At 41.2% G+C, this 21907-nt stretch overlaps 1 protein-coding gene across 2 annotated transcripts in view; it reads left to right on the top strand.

The window, feature by feature from the left end:
* DPP4 (dipeptidyl peptidase 4) overlaps window positions 1-21907 on the top strand; it is a 77288-nt gene that overhangs the window by 21375 nt on the left and 34006 nt on the right. Inside the window, exons 3-10 of one of the 2 annotated variants that reach the window (XM_067741731.1) lie at window positions 575-670; window positions 1077-1168; window positions 2686-2766; window positions 8884-8936; window positions 9054-9126; window positions 9892-10012; window positions 14340-14500; window positions 15937-16049. In XM_067741731.1, the coding sequence (XP_067597832.1) occupies window positions 575-670; window positions 1077-1168; window positions 2686-2766; window positions 8884-8936; window positions 9054-9126; window positions 9892-10012; window positions 14340-14500; window positions 15937-16049 (790 nt within the window). Of the gene's footprint in view, window positions 1-571; window positions 671-1076; window positions 1169-2685; window positions 2767-8883; window positions 8937-9053; window positions 9127-9891; window positions 10013-14339; window positions 14501-15936; window positions 16050-21907 lie in introns of both variants that reach the window. The other variant, XM_067741730.1, reaches the window with a different exon arrangement.

Here is a 21907-nt window from a genome sequence, read left to right on the forward strand (position 1 = left end):
CTTAGAAGTGGACCTCAGGCCCTCACGAAAGGATAATCTAGCCTCGTGCCATCCACTGCATGATTGCATTGACTGGGAAGGTGCCCATTCAAATTGAGATACACTGTAATCATCAATTACATATCAGGTTTTAAAGACAGTATGAAAAGAAATAATGTGAAAGATCTATTAATAGCATATAAAGACCAATTACACACTGAAATGATAAAATATTTGATATACTGGCTAAATAAAATATGCAATTAGAATTAATTTCACCTTAAAAATTTTTAAATATGGCTACTAGAAAGTGTACTCACACTATATTTCCCTTGGACATTGTTGATCTAGACCTTCGAAATGAAGCTCACTAATGTAGCACCGTGAAAAACACACTCTCGCAAACACTTTAACAGCTAAATGCATTTTTACCCTTTTTCTCAGTCCGAACTCTTTCAAAATGTGTTTTGCATTTTGTCAGTGTATTTCTGTATTTTGTGACTAGTGTATATTGTAGATATCCTTTTTTTTTTTTTATATGCGAAACAGGTTATCCCGTCTTACTGAACATTTGGCTCTTTTTTCCAACCAGCAGGTGATGCTACAGCTGATAGTCGCAGAACCTACACTCTAACCGATTATTTAAAAAATACTTTTAGAGTGAAGTTCTACACCTTGCGATGGATTTCAGGTAAGGATTTTTGGCGGAGAGGGGGCTGATTTTTATGGTTATTTTCATTCTGGTTAGGTTGTGGGGCACTTTTATGGCACTGAGAAAATATTCTTATTTTTTTTTAACCGTATGGGAAGTATTTTTTTTCTACTTAAGTGTGGAAAGGGGGATAAGACAGAAAGAAACTTGAGTATTTCTTTGATATGTACTATAAAAAGTTAAATGTAAATTGAACCTTTTACAATAATGATGGAAAAATGAAGGCATACTAGTGTAATATTCATCAGTTCATGTTTTTCCAACTTAGAAATGCCTTTTTAGTACTTGTGTGAATTTGTCTTAAATTTTTATTGCATGGTTTTTTAGCTTATGAAGATGTTTAAAAGCAACTTGAAATACTGATCTGGCCGTTTTCTCTCTTTAGATCATGAATATCTCTACAAACAAGAAAATAATATCTTGCTATTCAATGCTGAATATGGAAACAGCTCCATGTTCTTGGAGAACAGTACACTTGTATGTTTAATCACATAATTAATTCATGCTTTAAGGGAATTCTGGGGATTTTCTTTTTCATAACCTTTCAAATCATGAGTACTATCGTTTCTCATCCTGTTGGACTCTCTCTGCAGCATATGGCACAGTGGATCTTTCTCTTCTTCTTGGAATGCTCCCTGCCTTGGCTACTTTTTAGTCTCCTTTGACGATTCCTCCTCCTCTGCTCATACTCTTACGTGTAAGTGCTCCGCAGGGCCGTGTCTTCACTGCTACCCTCCCTCCTCACTTTGCATGCTCTCCTTCAGCGAATTCCATGCACTTCCACAGCACAGGTGCTTCTCAAATACATGCCTGTAATACTAACCTCCTCCCAAGATCTAGACCTCTGTTTCCAACAGCTTGCCGGTTCTGGCACATGGATGGCCTGCAGTCATTTTAAACTCAGTGTCCCAAGCTAAACTAGTTATTTCCCCTTCCCTCTCCTAGCAAACGGAAGGCATACTAGTCCACTTCCTGAGTTCCCAATCTTGGTAAATAGCGCCCTCTTCAAAGTCACTTAAGCTAGAAACCTCAGAATCCTTGATTCCTCGGGCATTCCCCTTATTTAGCTACTCAACAAAACCTATTAGTCCTCCCTTGCAACGTCAAGTGTCTCTCGGATTTCCATTTCCACGGTATAGTCCTGGTTCGAAGCCTTGATTAATCTTGTGACAGTATTCTAACGAGTGTCCCTCTCTCCATTCTGTGAATCAGACCACGGCATTGCCCAAGTCCAGGGCTACTGTAACCCCTCCCCTCTCATCTCATCTCAGCCACTGGGTCACCAGAGCATCTTTGTAAAAGCCAGATAAGATTCCATCACATCCATGTGCAAAAAGTAGTTCAGGGCTTCCCTGGTGGTGCAGTGGTTGAGAGTCTGCCTGCCGATGCAGGGGACGCGGGTTCGTGCCCCGGTCCGGGAGGATCCCACATGCCGCGGAGCGGCTGGGCCCGTGAGCCATGGCCGCTGAGCCTGCACGTCCGGAGCCTGTGCTTTGCAACGGGAGACGCCACAATAGTGAGAGGCCCGCGTACCGCCAAAAAAAAAAAAAAGTAGTTCATAGGTCTATTTCTTATATCTAGGCCTTGGCTATTTTTCTAATTTTATGTCTTCTCTTTGTCTGACACACCGTATACTGTATTCAGGTTACAACTAACCTTTAGGCAGTCTCTAAATATGCATGCCCTTTCTGCATCTGGGTTTTTACTCCTGCTGTTTCCCCTCCTGAGGAAGTTCTCTCTCTGTTCCTGATCCCCACCCACATAGCCATCTCTCCTTCATTAAAATAAATCCTTCCCTCCCTGATTCTCTAACCCTGATCACCACCCACCTTGCCTCATGGTCATTTGTGTGAGGGAGTGTGCCCCCTCTTCTAGACCGGAACCTCTCAAGCTACCAGCCACAAGTCTAGAACCGTACCCTCTACACAGTAAGTACTCAATAACAGCAGTTAAATGGAATCATTCAATTGTTCTTTTTTCTACTTGATTGACAGGATGAATTTGGATTTTCTATGAATGATTATTCAGTATCTCCTGATAGACAATATGTTCTCTTCGAACACAACTATGTGAAGGTAAAAGAAACGCTTTTTTACTGTGACATTTAAAGAATCCTATGAGTATGTTATTTTATAACTGATTTCAAGTCTGTGACTATTTAGGATTGATACCTAAGTAAAAGAGTAGGCGCTAAAAACTCATTAATTCGGTATCAGAAGGAGAAATGGTCATTCTCATTCATAAAAGATAAGTCTAACGAATGTTTTAAAAGAAATTCATTTTCAGGGTTTTCAAATACTAAAAAGCTAAAGTAATATTATACATAGATACTAAAAACATAAGTTAATAAAATAGAACTTATAATTTAAAAGTATGTGTACATGTCTGACTTGTACATCCAGTAATAGAACCCTTTATTTCCTTTGTCTCAGTTCGACATATATTAAAACTCTCAAGCATTTGCTTTAAAAACAGTTAAACTTCTCATCCTCTAGAAGAGACTCTGCACGGTCCACCTCCCAGCCCCCAGGTCCCACCATATACAAACCGTTCCAAAGGGGCAGCCTCAGAACCGGTCACCAGTGCCCTGCAGGGAGCGCTCAGCTTCCTCCAGTTGCCCAGCCCAACATCAAATTCTCACACATTGGGGAAAGGTTACAGCCTAATCACACATCCTTCTCATGTTTAGGGTGGCTGCCGATCGCCAGTGACTTTCACTGCAGCTTTTTGATTATTCATGGATTTGACAACGGTTGTTGTGTATAGGCAGTTTTGAGACATACCGGAAAGATTAAAAACCTGTAGAGAGATTCTGCTTGAAAACAAAATACAAAGCTGGGGATCCCTACCTCTGCCTTTTTTCTCTAGAATAAATAGTAAATACTGAGTGACCTTATCCCACACACCAGCGCTCCTGTATTCAGGCCATGCCGACCAGCCCGTACTCCGTTTCCCATTTTGGGATGGTAACTCCCGCTCGTAATATTTGCCCTGATTCATTGTGCTGGGCTCCATTTCCTGGACATGAAGCCTTGCTGACTATATTCTGCTAAACCAATCCACCAGGAAGGAATCAGAAGCCTAAACCAACTTTAACACATCTGTTCCCAGTTAATGAATTAGTGTTTGTTTAATTCAGTGGTTCTTATTGCTGTCTACGGATTAAAATCATTTAAGGAGCTTTTAAAAATTCCTAGTGTCCAGGTCCAATCCCCAGATCAATAAATTGAAGTCTCTGGGGTGAAGCTGTCATCAGTTTTCTTTTTTTGTTTTTTTTTTTTTTTAATACGTAGAGTATTTTAATGAGCAGCCAGGGTTGAGAACCACAGATTAACAATTTCCCAAGTTAAAGACAAACATATAAAGACTATGAGGTTAAGGTAGAAACAGCAAGGTAAATACCAGCTCAATTTGCTATTTAGCCAAGTTCAACAAGTGCCATATGGTGTGTACTAACGGATGTATTTCACTGGTAGACCTTAGCTGGACAACCATCATTGGTAATTTGTATCTGTTGTATCACGGGAGTTTTCATGTGCGTTTAACTGCTTCTGCTGTTTTCATTCTGTCCCCTTCATCCTGCCACTCTGCCTTTCTGAACCCACCTCGCACCTCCCTCTCTGCACTCACCAAGCTTGGCCAGTGCTTCCCACCCCTGCCTGCTCCTTAGGATCAATCACCTGGGGAAGTTTTTTTTTAAATACAGATGCCTAGGGGCTTCCCTGGTGGCGCAGCCATTGAGAGTCCTCCTGCCGATGCAGGGGACACGGGTTCGTGCCCCGGTCCGGGAAGATTCTACACGCCGCGGAGCGGCTGGGCCCGTGAGCCATGGCCGCTGAGCCTGCGCGTCCGGAGCCTGTGTTCCGCAACGGGAGAGGCCGCAACAGTGACAGGCCCGCGTACCGCAAAAAAATATAAATAAATAATAAAATACAGATGCCTACAGCCTACTGCACACCAACTAACTCAGCATAGCTATGGATGGGGTCCAGGCGTGGGTAGTTTTAAGGACTCCCAAGTGATTCAGTGATCCAAAGTTAAGAACCTTTAAGTGCAAAGCTCTTCATATTTCTCAAGCATCACTTTCATTCCCATCTAAGGGCCAAAGCACTTGCTATTGCTTCATCCTGGCACCTTCTTCCCCTGCTCATCATATGCTCTCCCTTTTTAGTAATTCAGGTCCAGGCTTTGTTGCTGCTACTCTGTCCCCCCCAACATTCACTCTCTATCACATTAGCTTACTTTCTTCATACGTTTTATTGCCGAGCATTAAATCGAAAGATTACTGAAATAGAGAACTCTATATTCTATTTTACTTCCCGGAGTATCCAGCAGAATTTTCTATACAGCGTAAATGTGTTGACTAATCAACTCTCAAGACACACATCAAGAACAAAGAAAAGTCTACTTTTATTCAATTTCCCTGGAGGTCTACTGCCAGTGCTCTTTAGATCCTACTGCATGGTTTCTCCATGACTGAGCTAGTGCATTCAGAAAGATCAATTCTTAATTTTAAGGTGTAGCTACAAAAAAAGGTAAGTGAGTCAGTGAACAAAACCAAATAATTTTTTAAAAATTAATTAATTAAAAAAAAAGAAAACATAAATAAGTAAGGACCATACAGCCTAGTATGGATGTTCTCATAGCATCTCGCCTCATCGCTTAATGCTGTACCGATGATAATAGTTGCATCATCTGTGACTTGTTGACAATGTCCAGGAGTCCTGCTAAATACTTCACGTTCATTCTCGTGCCCCTGAGATTGTTTCTGTCACTATCCTCATCTTCCTAAAGAGAAAATTGAAGTCTAGAAAGAAACTTGCCTGATATTACATATTGGAGACTTGCCTTCGTCCATTTGGGTTGCTATAAACATCATAGACTGGGTGGCTTAACAACAGAAATTTATTTCTCAGAGTTCTGGAGGCTGAGAAGTCCAAGATCAAGGTGGCAGCAGATTCAGTATCTGTCAAGGTCTCACTTCCTGGATCATAGTTGACCGTCTTCTCCGTGTGTCCTCACATGGTAGAAGGGTCAAGGGATTTCTCTGGAGTCTCTTTTATAAGGAAACTAATCCCATTCATGAGAGCTTTCCCCCTCGTGACTTAGTCACTCCCCAGGGATCCCATCTCCAGAATACCATCACGTTGGGGGCTAGGATTTCAACATATGAACTGAGGGTAAGGGGGGAATACAAATATTCAGTCTAGAGCAAGACTTGAATCCAGGTTAGAAGACTCCAAAGTTTGTGCTCTTAAACATGATCTTTCCTATGTTCGTGCTTGAACCTCTTTCTGCTATGATGCTTTTTTTCCTTCTCTGTGTGGCAGTCCTCTGCCACTGAGACTCAGTCCAAGAGTCACCTTTTCCATAAGCCTCTCTCCCTCCCCAATTCCTAATTTATGATTCCTGCCTTTCCCCACCCACCTCCACTGCATGCTCTGTGATTCTTTTCTTGTAGTTTATGTCTCCATATCCCCCATTCAACTATGAGCTCCTCAAAAAGAGGGAGCCTGTCTTATCCAGTAATGCCTAATCAAGAGGATAGGTGCCAATGTTTATAGCCTAAATAGACTGATGAGTCTGTTTCGGAAGATTAAGTGAATATACAAACATCTTGGATTTCCCTTTACAACCCATGATAGATCTGTCACCCTGAAATGATCTCAAAACTTCTTAAATCTCTTAATATTTTTAGCCTGTACCACAACTTTTGGCTCTAGTGAGTATTATACTCAGAGGTTTTCCAGAAACAAGCATGGAGTGTGTCAGAATAATTCAGGATTCAAAAAAGAATGTATGACTTGCAAAGAAGAGGAGACAATAAATATTTGTTGACATGAGAGGACAGGAGGGTGATGAATGATAAGTGGGAAATAGTTTTCAAGATTAGGGACCTGACAGGTCTTAGCTCTGCTAATACAGCTGGGGGTCTTGGGCTACCTATTTCATCTATTTCAGCCTCATAGGTAAACTTTGATTATTTTAGTTTGGTCTGTTTCTCGAATATATACTATGTGGCTTGTACTAGACCAGACTCCAGGTATTTAAAGATGAATAAGACACAATTTCTTATCTCTAGGAGTATGGTAGGGAAAACAGACATACAGACAAGTAATTTTGAAAAAAAAATCTTTAATTTATGTATGTATCCACATATAAACATAATATTTCATAAATGCAAATCTATGATCATATATTTAAAAAATCTTCAGTCTTATTTTTTTACCATTTTTTCTTGACTCCCTACTCCTCACCCCTCTGCCTTTTCCCCAGGTATCCCATGTTGAGAATCTATTGTATACCCATATCCATATTTTATATTTGTTTCTTTATTCATATAATTCTAGGAAGATAGAGATTCTTTTTAGTTATTGTTTATTTTATAAAAATAGAATCCTATTTTCCATACTTTTCTGTAAATTGCATTTCTCACTCAGTGGTACCATGTGGAACTTCTTCCAAGTCATCTGCTATGGCTCTAGCTCATTTATTTTTGAATTAATAGACTTTATTTTTTAGAGCAGCTTTAGGTTTACAGAAAATGAGTGGAAAGTACAGGGGGTTCCCATATACTTCCTCACCACACCCCCGCCTCACCTTGACCCCTGTTATTTTCCCTATTATTAACATTTTGCATTAGTGTAGTACATTTGTTACAATTGATGAGCCAATATTGACGCATTATTATTAACTAAAGTTCATAGTTTACATTAGGGTTCACTCTCTGTGTTGTACATTTTATGGGTTTTGACAAATGTAGAGTGTATAATGACTTTTATCTGTCATTATAGTGTCATGCAGAATATTTTCACTTTTCCTAAAAATCCCCTGTGCTCCACCTGTTCGTCCCTCCTTTCACCCGAACCCCTAGCAACCACTGATCTTTACTGTGTCTGTAATTTTGTCTTTTCTGGAATGTCATGTGGTTGGAATCATACAGTATGTTGCCTTTTCAGATTGGCTTCTCTCACTTGGCAATATGCATTTAAGTTTCCTCTATTTCTTTTCATGGCTTGGTAGGTCATTTCTTTTTATCACTGAATAATATTCCATAGTCTGCCTGGACCGTGGTTTGTTTATACATTCACCTGTTGAAGGATATCTTGGTTATGTCCAAGTTTTGGCAAACATGAATAAAGCTGCTGTAAACATTTGTGTGTAGGTTTTTCGTGTGGGTATAAGTTTTCAGCTCATTTGGATAAATGACAAGGAGTTTGCTGGTAAAATTATTTGAGCTGGGAGTTTTCTTTGTACAGAGGTTTTTTATGGATTCAGTTTTATATTAGATGTAAAACTATTCAGAATTCACTCTTTCGTCTCACTTTTGATAACTTGCTTTTAAAGGAATTTGTCCTTTTTTCTAACTTTTAAAATTTATAGGTAAAAAACATTTAAAATAAGGTCTTATAATCTTTTAATGTCTGTAGAGCCCATTGTGGTATCCCATTTTTCATTTCTGATATTATTCATTCATACTCTTTTTCTTACTCTGTGTTAGTAATTTTATTAGTCTTTTCAAAGAACCAGTTTTTAGCTTTGTTGGATTTTTCTCTATTGTATTTTTTTCTATTTGATTACTGCTTTGACCTTTATTACTTCTTTTCTTCTAATTTCTTTGGATTTGGTTGCTTTTCATGTTTTAGATTCTTGAGATGGTTATTTAAAATATTGATGGTATATGTATTTCAATTTTAAAACATATTGCCAGGTGGCTTTCAAAAAATCTGTAACACTTGATATTTTCATGATCAGTGTAGGAAAGTAAACATCTCTCCCCATCACTACCAGCAATAGAATTAGAGTTCTTTAAGATATTTTGCCAATAAGGTGGTTGAAAAGGGAAAATTTGCATTTTCTTAAACAGCTGAACTTAACATTACTGTGGTAAGTGCTGAGAATAATGTTTGCCACAGGAAACGGCACCTCAGCCCACTGTGGTCCTGGGAAGTCTCCTTTGCAGAGATGAGGCCAGAGAAAAGTTATAGGTAAAATCCAGAGGAGTTTGTACTAGATGATTTCTGAGATATTTTCTAATTCCAAAATTTTAAGAATCTAGATAGGGAATTATAAGATATAAAATTTGAGAATTATACAATGTTATACGGCTTTATCTCTCAGCTGGGCTCCTATAGCAAGTGGTCAAACTACCAAGAATCACAGAAGCCTGAAATGTTTGTTTTCTTTTGCAGCAATGGAGGCATTCCTACACAGCTTCGTATGACATTTATGACTTAAATAAAAGGTCAGCGACTTCCTCCCAAAATCTGTTATGCTTTTCTAGTATAATAATAATTTAAAAAGAAAAGAAATTCCACTGTGATTTATTCACTTGGAAATGTTTCTCTTTATCTTTTTCCAGGCAGCTAATTACAGAAGAGAGAATCCCAAACAACACACAGTGGGTCACATGGTCACCAGTGGGTCATAAATTGGTTAGTGAGTCTCTCCCCTTGTCAGAAAAATAATGGCTCAAATCTCTCATATGCAGAAGCTGCTAACCATGATACAGAGCAGATACTTAGGAAGCCAGTACATCACTATCAAACAGAGTTTTATTGCCTAAAATAATATTTTATTAGTCTAACAGAGTAAATACAATTCCTGAAAGTTTCTGAACTACTGTTAGGGAATTGTTTATTTACTGGGAAAATGTTCATTAAAGTCTTGAATTCTAATTCTGTTGCACTTTGGGTTTTGTTTTGTTTTGTTGAGGCATTCCTGCTTTCTGATAGTTCTGTGACTTTCTCTATGTTGTCACTATAGATATACCTTCATGTGCTATAGTCTTAGGAGAATGTCAGAAGTCCAGAAGAATCTAAACAGGAAGACAGACTGTTTATCTGTAGTTGACTTCACCCTCTGGGCGTGCAGCTGCCCTACATCTACTCACCTTCCCTGGAGAGAAATGCATAGCACACATCATGCTATAGAAGTGGTCAGTCTTCCCAGGCTTCGCATACACTTTGGTATCCAAATAGCGTGGTTGTGAGCTGCTTCTTGGGCTTCTGTATCTATACTTACAGTTTAAGAACGTGAGAGGAGGGAGTAAATGACTCTTCCTCCTGATCAATGGAATACGCTTAGGTAATCATTACACTTGCATACCAATATTTTTTGAGGATAAAATAATTGGTAAGTTTTTTAAAATCCAGAATAAAATATATTATGTATCAATATTTTTTTTCCAATCTTTCTAGGCGTACGTTTGGAAAAATGATATTTATGTCAAAAATGAACCAAATTTGCCAAGTCAGAGGGTCACATGGACTGGGAAAGAAGATGTAATCTATAATGGAATAACTGACTGGGTTTATGAAGGTAGAGACGTTAAAGCTTTTTCAAATCAGAAAATCTGTACGTTTTCAAAAACAGTTAAAATGGGGGGAAATTCAATGGCATTCAAAATAAGTTGCATTTTAAAAATGTCATCAAATCTCCTTTAGCACTCATAACACTAGGTATCTCATAGACCAAGAATCTCTTCACAGTGGCTACTGCTGCTACATCCTCACTGTCTCGTCAATGCTCCTATTGTCTTTGCTCTACTGCTACAAAAGGGCCTTTCTGTGTAGGTAGCTTTTCTGCTTTACTGGGGCATAAAAGCCTCCAGATTGATATCAGATGTTTCTTGAACCGGGCCTACCTAACCCAGAAGTTACTAAAGAAAACGAAATACTCCCAGAACATTCCAAAAGATGACAAACTATTGTCTGGAGATTGGGGAGTCAAGGGTAAGAAAATGCCTTTTTTTTTTATAGAGGATTTGTGTTCATAGGAACTTGAACAAATTAGCATTTCCTGTTTCTAAAGAAGAAAAAAATAATTAGAAAGACTTAGGAAAAACTGGGTTCAAAAAACAGAACTGAAAAAGTTAAAAAGAATGATTCTCTCTTTAAGGATAAAGAGTTTTAGAAAATATTAGGAAAACATTATTCATGTCTGTAGTTGCCAAGGTAAAAAGCATTTTGAGGCTATTCCAAACCCTTCATAAGATTGTCTCATGCTTATTAAAGACTCATCCTTATTTTATCCTGTTATTTCTTCTTCATACTTATTAAAAAAAGGTTTTTCTTCATGACAATTTCGGTTCTTACTAGTTCAAATCGAGTTCAGTTAAGTGGATAACATTATAAGAACAGGAAACACTTTAAAAGAAAGATAAATTCCCATGGCCCAGAAACAAGTGTTTGACGAAAACTTACAATGAAATTTACTATCACTTGTCACTTAGATATTGAAAAACATCTTTAACACTTGTTGGACAGCACAGCACAACCTCCAGGATCCCCAACGTGAGCTAGATAAAGCCTCTTCCCAAAGCTGTGACTGACCCTTCCTTGGAACAGCTGGGCAGCTCTTAGATAAAAACACTCCGGCACTAAGGTTCTTTCTAAGGTAGATAATAGCTGGAGGGATCTCATTTTGCCTGTTCATGACTAAGCCATTCACAAGCAGAAGAATGGCTTCACAGTTCCAATGTGGGCCTGTCTCTAAAAACGGGACTTTAGTCCCTACAGGGAAATTCCTACAGTTGGTTTTGTACATTTACAAGTGCTCCATACTTAGAAAAGGGCACACCTGCTTCTCCATATATGGGGTCACCTTCCTATTGGAGCCACCCTCTCCACTGTAGCCATGAAGACCTGTTGGGATCAAAAGAAAGTACATTTTGAGAATCTGTAGGTTCATAAGTAAATGGACAAACAAAGCTGCAAGGTCTAAACAGGGCCACATGCCACACTGAGGAGGGACACTCACAGAGGAGCCTATATTCTGGGACTTGGGCTGCCACCCCACCCTGGGTCCCCAAATAGCTTTCTCTCTCAAGTTTTCTCTTTTCACTTTATTTTATGATTTTCTAATTGATTATTATTTTACTTTAGTTAATAAGTGTTTTCTTTTTCCAAAAAAAAAGGATAATACTTTATCTCCTAGGATGAAGTTAATTACATTACAGTCACTTTTGAGTATGAATGTAGTTTACCTAACCCAGAGCTGAAAATGCGAATTTTGGTGAGATGAGAGGGGATAGAGAAGGAAATAATTTAGGGAGATGGAGCATTCCTTACCCCCCTGAGGCAGTAGTGTTGACAGTGGCAGGGGTGGGGGTGGGGGTTGTGATTAATTCAGTGCAATTCACATGGAGTGCCAACCACCTACAAGGTGCTGTGCCAGGTGCTGGAGACACAGAGACAAATGCTACCCAACTGTTGCTCTCAGGGAATTCAGCCCAGAGAGAGACAAAGAAGCCAACAAAAACTGTCATGGAGTGAATTAAGTATCCTATTAGGGGGAGGAAACTAGGTCCCAGGGGTACCTAAGGAAATTCAGAGTGACTGGCAGGATGGGAGTTATCACAGGATGGTGGTGGGAGTGCCATAGACACCCATCGTGTTCATAGCCAACTTCAGGAAGGACTGGATATCTTTTCCTTCTTTCTTTGTTCTTTATCCTTACCCATGATCCCTTCATTCTTAGGACTTTGAGTTTGACCAGTGTAGTTTTATAATAATGGTTTTGACACATCATTGATATGGAAAAATGTGGTCGGTATTCTAGTAAGGCAGAAAGAGAAAGACAGATACCATATGCTATCACTTATATGTGAAATCTAAAATATGACACAAATGAACTTAGCTATGAAACATAAACAGACTCACAGACATAGAGAACAGACTTGTGGTCGCCAAGGTTGGGGGATGGATTGTGGTCACCAAGGTTGAGGGATGGATTGGGAGTTTGGGGTTAGCAGATACAAACTATTATAAATAGAATGGATAAACAACAAGGTCTTACTGTATAGCACAGGGAATTATATTCAATCTCCTGTGATAAACCATAATGGAAAAGAAAAATAAATAAGTAAATAGATAGATAGATAAAGTGTTCAGTATTCTAAATAACTACTAATCCAAAACATAGACTCCTACCGGCCACCTGTACTTAAAAGTGATTTTACAAAGCATTACCTTGCTGTCATTGTATTCATTTTATGTAATTGCATCTTGATCTTAGATTAGAACCAATGGGTAGAAGCTATAAGGAATGAGACATGAACTCAGTATATGAAGAAGTTCTTAGTGAGAAACCTCCTTGGCTTAGAATCACAAGGCCTGCCTTCTTGTCTCTGTCAATTCACTCTATCTCTCTAAACCTTAGTTGTCCTCTCTGTAAAATAGCCTATGAATAGACTCACCCAGGGTTCAATTAGATAAGTGTTTTGTAAATTCTAAATTGCTGCATAAATGTAACTCAGTGACATACGTATAAAGCAGTCAAAGGGGGAGCAGGCTGCCTGATCCAGTAGAAGGTTTTCTGTTACTAGAAGTGCTGAAATAGGCAGGAAGGAACAGTAGGAGATGGACTCCAACCAGACAAATCTGGATTCATTCTTGATTTTAGCAACTATTGGTCATGTGCTCCTGAGTGAATTGCTTACTCTCTTTAAGCCTGCCTGCCCCTTTGCTCATCTGCACAAGGAGTTACTGTGAGGATTAACCGAGATAATAGATGTCAGTTACTTATCAGTGTATGGTCAGCAGGCATTAAATCGCAGCTGCTCATCATTATAATTATTATATTTTATTATTGTTGTTATTTTTATTACTGTTACTCCTACTACCATTACCATTGTCATAACTGAAAGCAAGCATTTGGAAGAAACTTGTCAAGAAGCCATAAGAATCAGAAAAGTGATTGGGATAAATGATTTCCTAACTCTAATATTCACGTTTTTATGCTTTTGCTTTTACCTTTCCTCTCGCAGCACAACATGAAATGTGTGGATTAACTCTGTGTAAGGGATTAGGAGGCTCCATCAAGTCTACTTGACTCCTCTATTCCCAGTTGGTGAAAGAGGTTTTGGCATTTTAAGAGGCAGAGATGGGAAGTCCCGTGAATAGACTCCATAATAAACATAGGAAGGAGCTACCTTTGCCAGAAATTGGGAACAAGTGCAACATTGTTCAAGAAAGAAAAACCTTTCCTTTCCTTTTGCTTCCATCTTACCGTCTTCCCTCACCCATCAGCTGATCGACCAGAGGAGGATGTTAATCCAAGGGAGTCTTCAGTTTCTAGACTAGGCAAAGGAGATGTTTCTTGGTAGGGGTCTCATGGAGCTCCCTTCCATTCAAAATCCATCATTCTCAAGGCTTTTGTGCCAAGAGTAGTAAACTCTGGGCACCATATTGGTTTGATAGCCTGGAGCCACACACCACCCACCAGTACCCTGCGGGCTCAGTACAAACTGAGCCCACTTGGGGAGCGTATGCTGGCATGGTGACTGTTTGAAAAATTAGAAAGGAGAATCAGCCCCTTGTGTGAAATTTACTTTTAGTATGTTTTGTGGCATAAATTTAGAGGATTATAAGATAAGGAAAAAAATGTAGAGTTTATATTAAATATTGTGTGCTAAGATATTCAAAAATGGTCCAACGGGTTACTTATTTTTACAATCCAGCTCTATCCTTGAGGATTTTATTTTTATTCGTTTGTATTACTCTGATTTTGGAAGCCCAGCAAATGCAAAGTGGTTCATTAGTTGAACTCTACTGTAATTACTAAAGCTAATGAGAACAATATTTTGAATGCCAAAGCCAATTTATCAGCTACTTCTTGTAACAGAACAATTTCTGTCTTTTTTCAGAGGAAGTCTTCAGTACTTACTCCGCTCTGTGGTGGTCTCCAAACGGCACTTTTTTAGCATATGCCCAATTTAACGATACAGAAGTCCCACTGATTGAATACTCCTTCTACTCTGATGAGTCACTGCAGTACCCAAAGACCATGCAGATTCCTTATCCAAAGGTCTGTGCTCCGTTTTCATAGTGGTTCCGTGATTTGATGGGAAGAGAATGGTTTCATTTAATCCTTTCCTGCTAATGAAAATATTGTCAGTCTCTCTTCAACAGCTTGTGTGATTACTCTTGCTGAAGTCAACAGCATGTGGCAATTTTAAAGTATTTTTATTATCCCAGGAAGGAGTGTGATTTAAGGTTTTGTAATTTCTCCAAAAACTTTGAAGAATGACAAGCCGAAAAAGATGGGGAAAATGCTTTTGAAAGAAGTAGGGGGAATGAAAATGTTTGAAAGGAGGAAAAGAGAGGCTGTGATTGAATGACAAGCTCCTCTCATTTGTAGACGTTGGATTGTGCCCTAGATAATGTTGAAGAGCGGGGTTATATACCAGTTTGTATTACTAACTGATACATGACGAGTTTTAGTAGTTCTATTATAGATTTGGCACTAATGTAAATTTCACCCGTCCTACATTTGGAATAATAGTGTCATGTCTTGGTTTTCAAGACTGTTTCCCCCTCTGGGATGCATGTTTATGAACACTGAAGAGCCTTATTAAGCAGTATAAGCCAAGGAAGAGGGAGGTTTAGGAGGGAACCAGGACTCTTCACTTCACTAGTGTCATAATAACAATGGCCACAGTATCATCTATAGGAAAATCTAATAGCAAAGTGTTTTTGCTGTAAGCAATTTGGGAGAAGGGATTTTTATTTTTACCGACTCCCTCAATTTGCTTTATGAAGAGCTGCCATTTTAGGGAGACAGAGGAAGTTAAAAGAAAAAAAATCAGAGACTAAATATGGAGATGTATTTTCAGTGGAATGTTATTTTTTGAAGAGTGCAACTGGCAAAGAAATACCATAGAGTGTTCTCACTAAAAATATCATATTATTTCTAACTAATTTGTCAATTGAAAATCTATGTGTATATATAAAACGATTTTATAGATTTCTGTCATAATATTGATTGTAAAACTCCAAAGTACTGAACCTGAATTTGGAGTGGAAGTGAAGGCTTCCTAATTAGCATTTTGGCTCTCGGCTCAGGTAAACTAATTTTCCTGGGGGATTGTGTCTTTGCCTGAACCCAGGGTATTCTTCCTAGTGGTCAGCCATCAGTCTTCTTGTCTTCGGGAGTCAGGGTATATTTACAAATTAAAAGAATTGATTTTAACAAGTTTATCCTTTTTTGCTCAAAGTGCATAAATTATGAGCATTCATTACTTAAACGGGAGTCATATATATATTTCTGCCTGAACATGAGAAGGTTGCATTTCATGACTCTCCCTTATGTTCATTTTATCTGTATTAAATTGTTTGAAAGTGTCTGATTGTTTATAAGTTTATGACCATAATGCAGACATTTTTGTACAGCTCTAAACTTGTGTGATGTTGTTATGTATATATCTTTTGTCAATACCAATTCTGTGATTGTTTTTTTCCTAGGCAGGAGCTGTGAACCCAACTGTAAATTTCTTTGTTGTAAATACCAACACTCTCAGCCCAGACATCAATGCAACTTCCCAACAAATCATTCCTCCTGCTTCTGTGTTAATAGGGTAAGACTCTTGACCCAAATGCTTGTGTTGTAAACAGTTCCACAGCTCCCAGGGAGAACACTTTCAAAATGAATGGCAGAATCAATGGCAGTATCTCATGGTGTCACCTGGCCCTGCCCGTCATTCATTCTTCCATTCAACCACTCTGTTGGGCTGCACTTGCCCAGCTTTAAGATCAAAGAAAGAACCCGGAGTCAGCAACAAAGACATCAGTGGTTTAATGGGTACGGGAGCTTACACATCTGAAGCAAGGTCCTGGAGTGACACCGCACAGCGTGCTGCTGTGGACGGTGGGCAGGACAAGGCAGCAGGCTTCGCTCCCAGGGGGAAGAGGAGATTGCCAGTTACAGGGAGGATTACATCAGGTTGGCTCATTATTTACCAAGGAAACCAGCGGAGAGGCACGCCCCTCACCTCCCCTTTGTTAAGAATAGTCACTGGCTGGAGCCTGGGGCAAGTATGTAGGAAGGTTACTCAGGGGAGCAGGGGATGTACAGAGAGCAAGCGAACAGCCATCTTGGGGGGCCTGACCATACACACTCTTTGCTGAGTTCCAACTTCATGCCTTCATGCCGGGCATGGTTCCAGGGGTGAGGTTGCAGAATGAATAGAGCAGCCAGAGCCTCTGGTGTCCTGGAGCCTCCACTCAAGTAGGGGAGGCAGACAACCACCAGGTAAACAAATAAAGTTACGTGAGATGTTGTGAAGACGATCAAAGGAGGGCAGCCGTGATGCTGATGGTTGGGGGGAGGCCAGGGAAGGTCTCTCTAATAAGAGGCCTGTGAGCAGTGATGTGAAGGAAGAGGGGAAGATCTAGCCACATGGAGAGCTGGGGGAGCAGTATCCGGGCAGAGGAAGAGCGGGTGCAAAGCCCCTGCAGAGGGAGCGTGCTTGGTGCAGTGGAGGCCCTGCGAGGAGGTCACAGCGTCTGGAGCATCTGAGTGGAGAGGGGAGTGATGGGAGGAAGGTCAGATCACACGGGGCTTTGCGGGGCCTGGTAAGACCTAGAGTAATTCAGGGAAACCGTGGACTAATTTTAGGCACCCCCGCGACACCGATGTACCTCCAGACGTCATTTGCTTGCATGATCCTTGGTGGTTTGAAACTCTCAGCCCCTCCTTTATCTTCCTGTAAACACCAAACTGCATGAAACTTTTGGCCATCAGGTTGCTCTCTCTTCTTTTCCATTACTTGTGTTGGTTTTATCATTGCTTCTAAATAATGACTAGCCTCTACTGAGCACTCTCTGTGTGCCAGACACAGGGCATCACGTGCTTTATCTTATTAGCCTTTAAGTAACTCTTTCCAGCAACTATTATTATATGGCTCTTTTACAGATAAGAAAATGAGGCCAAGAGGTTAAGAAAATGACCCGGTAGGGGGCTGTATTCAAATCTTTCTGACTTGAAAGAAGGAGCTCGTAAGCACTCTTCTTCGAGGTGCCTCTCTCTCCCTCTGTGTGAATTCAGCTGGTGCCCTCAGATGCCTGAAGTTATCATCAGAGCCATATGGAAGCATTTTCCTTCTCAGGGTTGCATTTACTACATCAGGCATGCTGGAGGCTTTGCTCTGTGGTTATTAATTCATTTACTTTCTCAGAAGTATCTATATTAACCTGTTTATTCCTAGGGAAAATTAATTATCAGTCAACTAAAAAGTATTTCTTTAGGTTCTAAAATCTGCTCTTTGGTCCCGTCCAGCCATCTCTTCCATCAACATTGATTAAGCACCCGCTATTTACACTCATAGATGTCCTGTAGGGCTGAGTCTCCCTTCTGGCACTTATGATGGGGTGGGGGATATAAAACACGTCAATAAATGACTCCCAAAGCGCCTATGACAGAGGCATAAAAAAAAGGCTGGAGGCATTCTGAGGAGGGGGAGATGGGTTTTCCGTGACCCCGGGGATCAAAGAAAACATCCTGGAGGATGAGTGAATTGGACAGGGCACGGTGGGGCGGGGGGATGGGGGGAGGACTGCAGTGGAAGGATCACCGAGTGTGCACAAGCTCGGGGCTGCCCAGGGAAGAGAAGCAAGCCCTGCGTGCCCTCTTGGTATACGCCCAACATCTGTCCGAAGGGAGGATGAGCCGTGAGCTCCCACGCTGAAAGATTTTAGATCTGGAAGGGGCTTTGGACCTTACAAATGTTTTTAAGGAGCGAGAAACCTTTGTGCAAGTGAGATACAACAGAGGTGGGGTGCCAGTAAGCCAATGACAGATGGCTGCTCAGGTTCTAGGCCCAGCCCCTGTGCCTTCTCCTTCCCCCAGGCATCTCACAATCGACAGAACCTACCGGGGTTCCGGAGCACACTGAGAACACCTCTGTGAGACACAGATGAGAGATCTGAGGCTCAGAGAAGTAGACCCATTTGCTTAAGATCACACAGCAACTTAGCATGGGAGCTTGGGAGTAGGACAGAGGCCCACACTTGCTGGGCCAGAGTAATAGAATAGTCGAATTAAAGTGTATTGGGTGCTTCCTATGTTGGGGACTGTGCCTGGTGCTCTGCTCACGTTGTCTCATTTATTACCCACATGCTGCCTATGGTGTCATTTTCACGGCCATTTCACAGATGAAGAGATGGCATCTTTCCCACTTAGAAATCACTTTCCAAGGCACAGTTGTGAATTTCGGAGCTCAGGAAACTTAAGCAGTTTAGGACTTATTTTTCCCCCTATATGAATGAATCCTTAAGTCTTTGTTCTTTGCAGTTCTTTACGCCACACTCATGGTGAGGGTTGCCTTACTCACTGTGGGTATTTTCTGGGGAACGTATTTCACCAAAGAAGCATTTCTGGAAATGCTACAGGAATGTGCTGTGTATGAAACTGCAAACCCAGCTCTGGTCTCTGTTAGCACCAGTACAGCTGCAGCTTTGCTAAAACCAGGCCTGAGGGCCCCTCTGGAGAAAAATGTTCTCGTACATGGTGGTGCTTCGTTTTCTAGCCTCATGCAGAGATCAGCAGGGCCAAGTTAATGCGGGCAAGTTATGCCTCTTCAGCTGCCCAGCACCTTCTGCTCTGTCCCGTAGTAATTCACTCGCTCCTGGAGCCAGGCCCTCCTCTGCCTGCGCACCCATCACTAATTTTCTCCTTAGGCCTCATCCTTTCATCACAGAGCACCCAGCAGCTGAAATTCTACAGGAAGATGAGGCTCTCCCCACACATGCACACGTTTTCCAAGGGTTGTTTTAGGAAAGTGGACTCCAAATAGCCTTCTTCTTTTCTAAAATGGCCTAGTGGAAAAGGGCAGGTGAGGTGGGAAGAAAACCCTTTAACATGATTAGTGGGTCTCATGGTACTAAATAACTTTATCTACTAAGAGCCAAGAATTATGCTTTAGGTTCAGCAATCAGCCATATAAAAGTAACTTTTCCCCATTTGAAAACATTGAGCGATGGAATTTGGGAAGCCTGCCAGGAAACTCACATGCATCTGGCATCTTCCCTGCCCATTTCTAGATCAAAGGTTCATGAACCTGTATCCTCCACTACCTTTGTCACTCTCCACAGCCCGAGGTGTACTCTGCACCCTGTGAGGGCTCCATAAAGGCGGCTCACCAGTGTATCGGGCTCTAAATTTTGAATTCTTATATAAACACGCTCCTCTTCAATCAGTTTCTCTTTACGATTTGGAATTGAGGGGAGACAGAATGAGAGGGCATAACCCAGCCTGGAGCTGCGATCACACCAGGTCAGGATGTCAGTGGGTCATGAAAAAGATATAAGGAAACCAAGGGCTTAATTGTAGTTTTTACTGGAAGTTTTAAGTCCCCACTTAAGACCAGAAAAATCCAACAAGCAGGATACTTTCCACAACATGCCAATTTTATTCTGTAAAAACAGAGAGGCACATACTGAATAGACTGGTTAGAGTGGTTGGGGGAGGGGTGGAAGAGGAACCAGGGACCGTATGAGGCAGCCTGGCCTTCCCTTGAGCCACTGACTGCCTTTCCCAGGTTAGACACAGTGATTCAACAAGCTCTTCTAACTTCTGGAACAGGATTTGTCCAAGAGGAATACGATTGATTTTAATACTAAAGCAATGAAGTAATTTCTCTACATAAGGAGAGTTCACACCATGTGGAGTCTACTCTGGGCCAGGAACTCATCTAAGTGCTGACATAAAGCTCATGATCACCTTATGCGGGAAGAATGTTAGAGTTCGTGTTTTGCAGACAAGTAAACAGAAGTGTAGAGAGGTTAGGTGACTAGTTCAAGGTCACACACTGGACAGGGTTGGAATCAGGATTCAAAATAAGCAGTTGGCTTCAGATTTCCTCCTCCCAGTCGTTCCCTCTGTAGAACCTCCACCCATCCCTCTGGTAAACATTGCTGGTTAGCTTCACCCTCTTAATTCTTTTCAGGATAAAGCTCCTCACTCTATGAAATCTAGTTATTCCTCGAGAGTGCATATAGACGGAATAACTGAATTTTATAAAGCAAATCATATTTGAATGCGCTGGGAGAGACTTGTGCTTGAGAGTCATATGACACAGGGTATCCCTTTGTAAACTGGCTGCTGCCTTGCAAAGAGTAGGCATGTAATAAAGGCCTGTTGTGTGATATTAATTCCCCTAATTTGTGTAAATGTTTCTTTGGGTATATTAAAGATACTTAAAATAAGGTACCTATTACTACCTGGAAAGAAAACCACTACTAAGAGCAACTGCATACGGTGGACTGATTAATTCAATGAACCACCCAGGGAAGAGGGCATCCTGCCGACGCTGGCCGCAGACTCCATGCTACCCTTTTCCCCCTAGAGACAGGTACATAAAACAATAAGAACTACTGGTATAGAACAGGGCTTAGCACCCCTGGGCCTGCCGGCCAAATCCTGCCCCCACCTGTTTTTAGATGGTCCCCCAGGTAAGAACGGTTTTGACCTTTGTGAATGGTTGGGAAGAAAAATCATCAGAAGAATAATGCTGCATGACAGGTGAAATTTACATGAACTTCAAATCTCAGCATCTCGTTGGCACGCAGGCACACTTGTACGTTACGCACTGTCTCTGGCTGCTTTGGTGCTGCCAAGGCAGTCGAGTAGCTGCGACAGAGAGCATGTAGCCCGCAAAGCTGGAACTATTTACTGGCTGGCCCTCTTCTGAAAAATTGTTCTGACCCCAGGTCTAGAGAGTTCATTTCAAAACCTTTTGTTTTCTATCTTGCGTTTCATTCTTCCATTCCCTTTGCAAGTATTTATCCCCTACCCCCCGGGATGACTGGTTTGCCTTTCCATTTTCTCACTTAACGCCTCTGCCTTGGGCTCAGTATCGGGCAGTTAGACTAGATGAGGCGCCCTTGCTCCTGGGCCGGTGAAGCAGCATTCACCCTCTCAGACTCCGCAGCCTGGCGGTTCGTGAAAAGCACCATGGGACCCGTGATAGCGGTGTAGAAGGAGGGGGTCTTCAAGAAAGCCTCACGGGCGGGGGATATTTGAGTAAATCCTGAAGATGTTAAAGCATGACAGTCATTTCAGACCGAAGGGCAGGTTGACAAAGGGAGGCATGTGGAAAACCTCATAGGGTGTTCAGGGGACACCAGTCGTGCAGACTGGACAGTGTACAGTTCTTAATAAGCAAGAGAAAGGACTGAAATGGAGAGGAGTCCCTGTTTGTGTGAAGGTGGTGCTTTGCTGCTCGGTGAGGGGTTTTGGTCTTCTTTCAGTGCCTGCCACCTGTAGCGGAGACAGCCTGGAGGCCCGGGTACCCCTGGGCGTATTAACACAGTAACTGTCCTGCCCCGCAAAGGGAGATAGTGAAGTGGTGAGGGGCTTAAAGTGCTTTATCCAGCACCTGATCCATCCTAAGCGCTCAACAAATATTTGTTGTTTGGTTTAGTGTCTGTGAAGGGA

The sequence above is a fragment of the Pseudorca crassidens genome, chromosome 6, assembly GCF_039906515.1.
Source record: "Pseudorca crassidens isolate mPseCra1 chromosome 6, mPseCra1.hap1, whole genome shotgun sequence".
Taxonomy (NCBI): domain Eukaryota; kingdom Metazoa; phylum Chordata; class Mammalia; order Artiodactyla; family Delphinidae; genus Pseudorca; species Pseudorca crassidens.